The 3,333-nt window shown below is 43.1% G+C and overlaps 1 protein-coding gene across 1 annotated transcript; it reads left to right on the top strand.

Moving 5' to 3' along the window:
- The first annotated feature begins 317 nt into the window (after nt 1-317).
- Nucleotides 318-3,333, top strand: LOC119247746 (uncharacterized). The gene is made up of 3 exons (XM_054696464.1): nt 318-472; nt 1,041-1,244; nt 2,155-3,333. Exons 2-3 carry the CDS (start codon nt 1,145-1,147, stop codon nt 2,883-2,885), a joined length of 831 nt encoding a protein of 276 aa, XP_054552439.1. The 5' UTR covers nt 318-472; nt 1,041-1,144; the 3' UTR covers nt 2,886-3,333.

The following is a 3,333-nucleotide window of genomic DNA, read 5'->3' as shown; positions in this document are numbered from 1 at the left end:
CATCTTGGTAAAGTAGACCGAAGCGAATGTAGTTAGAAAACATTGTTGTGACAATGTCTTTCTGGTTCATAGGCGGGAAAATAAATTCCAGAAACCACAATGGTCACAATAAACTTGCTGAACAAAAGTACTCTTAATTCTGTCATTCAAGATCAGACTGCCTCATTCATTTTTATATATGCTCCAAATACCTGTGCATCAGTGAAAGTTCCAAATGAGCAGCAGACCGTAATGCAAGTTAGAATTCAAGCTGCTCTCCCCGTAGATGGTAGTTACGTATGGCACCATCCATCATGATTGGTCCATCAGAAACAGCTGTTGACGTGCTGCGCAGCTCCCAGAGCTGCTGCCACCGCAGGAGACGGTTGGGAGGACCGTTGTGGGGAGCACCACACGAGGCGAGAAGGGCGTCTGCTCCCTCCGCAGACCAGAACCGCGAGCACCAGAGTTGGCACTACTGTCACCCGGCAAGGTATCTGAAGTAAACAGGGGCATTAAAATCAAACTGTAATGAGATGGATTGGGTTATGAAACATAATGGTCCAAATGACGCTAGTGATGGGACAGTACGACTTTGTGGACGGCCATTTGGTTGCAGCTAAGAGGAAATAGTTCAGTTCTTTCAAGGTATATTGAGATCTTCAGAAGTAGCAGGAGTGAAATCAAAGGATTTTATGATCCTCCAAGAAAATTGCTGGGACAGCGACCGGGATCATATGCTGGACCAATACGAGGAAGAGGGGGTTATTATGGCGCTGGGTGTGGAGTATGTATGACAGAATGCAACGAGGAGGTGATGGGTATGATGGTGGTTGTGGAGGTTTTGATGACTATGGTGGCTATAATAATCATGGCTATGGAAATGATGGCTTTGATGACAGAATGAGAGATGGGAGGTATGAGAGGGCATGGCTATAGTGGAGCTGGCAATGCAAGTTCAGGTATTCATGGTGGTCATTTTGTACATGTGAGAGGATTAACTTTTTGTGCAACTGAAAATGACATTTCTAATTTCGTCTCACCACTAAATCCAATACAAGTTCATATTGATATTGGAGCTGATGGCAGAGCAACGGGAGAAGCTGATGTAAAGTTTGTGACACATGAAGATGTGGTAGCTGCCGGTTCTAAAGAGAAGAATAACATGCAACATCGATACATGGAACTCCTTTTGAACTCCACTTCTAGAGGTGGCTCTGGAATGGGAGGTTCTGCAATGGGAGGCTACAGCAGAGACGGAATGGGTAATCAAGGCCCTTATGGGTCAGTTGGAAGAATGGGAATGGGGAACAATTACAGTGGAGGATATGGCACTCCTGATGGCTTAGGTGGTTATGGTCATGGTGGTGGTGGCAGTGGAGGTTACAATGGCCAAGTTGGCGTGAGTGGAGGTGGATGGTGTGAGATGTACTAAAGCAAAACCGTCAACATAAAAGTCCTGACAACAGCATCTGGTCTACTAGATTTTCTTATAATTTCCTTTGTATTTTAAGAACTTTATAATGACTGAAGGGATGTATTTTTAGAATATTATTTGGTACAGCAACAGAGTGTGATGGGAAATCTGTTTTCTTAGGTTTTACTTGTTGCATACTTTGACTTTGAACAAATTTTTATATTCAAAAAAAGAAAAGAAACAGCTGTTGAAACTGGTTGTGGGCTCTAGTTGGTTCAGTTAAACCCATGTCAGAGAGAGGTGACAAAGACTTGCTTTTCAGCCCTTGTCTTTAAGCCCTTGCGTCCAGATCCCCATGTGAATTCCATGACAGTTGGAACCATACTGTTGCCTGGACTGGGTTGACAGACACAGGTTGGTACACAGATTATAAAAAGAAATGCCATTGAGAGTTTGTGATGATAGCAAACAAACTTAATAGGTGTACAGAGGGCTTCCTAAATACACTGTGGGGAAAGATGGGAAATGAAGAGAGGTGGGAGAGAGACTAATAAGTGAAAATTAGAAGCAGGTGTTAATAACAGGAATCTTTATTATATATTTCTCTTGGACACTTATCTTACCTATCTTTGGAGTTCTCTCACCCACGGCAACTGAGTGCCCACACAGGGAGCACCGAGTAAGAGCATAGCAGAGACTATAAAGGGACTGAAACACTAATTTTTTCCTCTTAATATAATTTGTTTTTGTCCTCCTAGATTCCAAGATGGCTGACAAGACTAAATTTTGGGGTGTGGTGCCTACAATACTGAAGATGAGTAAAGACCCTACAAACTTCTATATTGGGCGAACACTATGGTTTAGTGTTATTTTTCTTTATTTTTCAGTTGTGTATGTAGTGCAGACCACCTGGACTGACGTGGTCAAACGCTTCCAGTGCCATGGGGACATCTCTGCCCTCTGTTTAGCACAGTGCTATGAGGATCACTTCAATAGGCCTGTTCTAGGAGTTTGGAATGTGGTTGGCATTGTCTTTTCCTCCATCTTCTTTGTGATGGAGTTTTTTGTCTCTCAGAAATTACATAAGGAAACCAAGCGGCTGAAGAAAAAGCACAGTGATAACAGCAGCAATGCAGACCAAAGAAAGACAGAAGATGAACTCTTCGACTTATCCCACACAAAGTCCCTGTTAGTGATGTATCTTGTCTACTTTCTTGCACAGGGGTCTATACAGGCGGTCTTCTTGGTGATCCTTATTTACTATCACCTACCACTGGTTCAGAATCCTATTTGGTGCAATGCTGTCACATGTGGCGGACTTCACCGTTGCACAGTGAAGGGGACACAGGAAATGAGGATGTCCATCATACTTCTGGCCACACTTTCAGTGGTTATCATGACTTTCTGCATTATGTTCTTCCTGTACACCATTAACAAGTACTTAGCCATGGTACGTCACTCCAAAAATAACTCTGATGGTCATCCTTGATTACAAAATATGGAAGGCATGCAAAAGAGGCCAGTCCTAGTCTTATATTGAACCAATACATATTTTATTCTTATCTCATGTTCCCAGAATATTCTCATCTTAGAAAAATAAAACATGGAAGTGTGACAAGTTAGCTTTCTTCTTATATGCATAACCACATTTTTTCCTATAGAAGAAACTGGGATAGCTTCTAAAATATTATAGGGCCCCCCTGGTAGTTAAGACACAACCTATGAAGCTATCCGCAGCCACTGCAGCAAAAGTTCAATCCCTGGCCAGGATGCTGCCCAAATGGTGCAGCAGACCTCTCCTGGCTGGCCCACTGCTCCCCTCAGCAGTGTGTTTCAGTCAATCTACCTGTGCTGCTCCCCACTCTGGTGAATCCTCTCACTCACCCCGCACCTCTGGCTTGTACCCCAGTTCTTGTATGCATAAATAAATAAATATT

This window comes from Talpa occidentalis, unplaced genomic scaffold, assembly GCF_014898055.3.
Source record: "Talpa occidentalis isolate TD23 unplaced genomic scaffold, MPIMG_talOcc4v2.1 talOcc4.16, whole genome shotgun sequence".
Classification (NCBI taxonomy): Eukaryota; Metazoa; Chordata; class Mammalia; order Eulipotyphla; family Talpidae; genus Talpa; species Talpa occidentalis.
The sequence above is the reverse complement of the archived record's forward strand: the minus strand, read 5'-3'. Positions and strand labels throughout refer to the sequence as shown.

Bases quoted from the DNA above. Each gene is read 5' to 3' on its own strand.
- LOC119247746 (XM_054696464.1), top strand. From the start codon at position 1,145: ATGCAACATCGATACATGGAACTCCTTTTGAACTCCACTTCTAGAGGT. The intron at 1,245-2,154 runs GTAATCAAGGCC...TTGTCCTCCTAG, and splicing joins CTACAGCAGAGACGGAATGG to ATTCCAAGATGGCTGACAAG.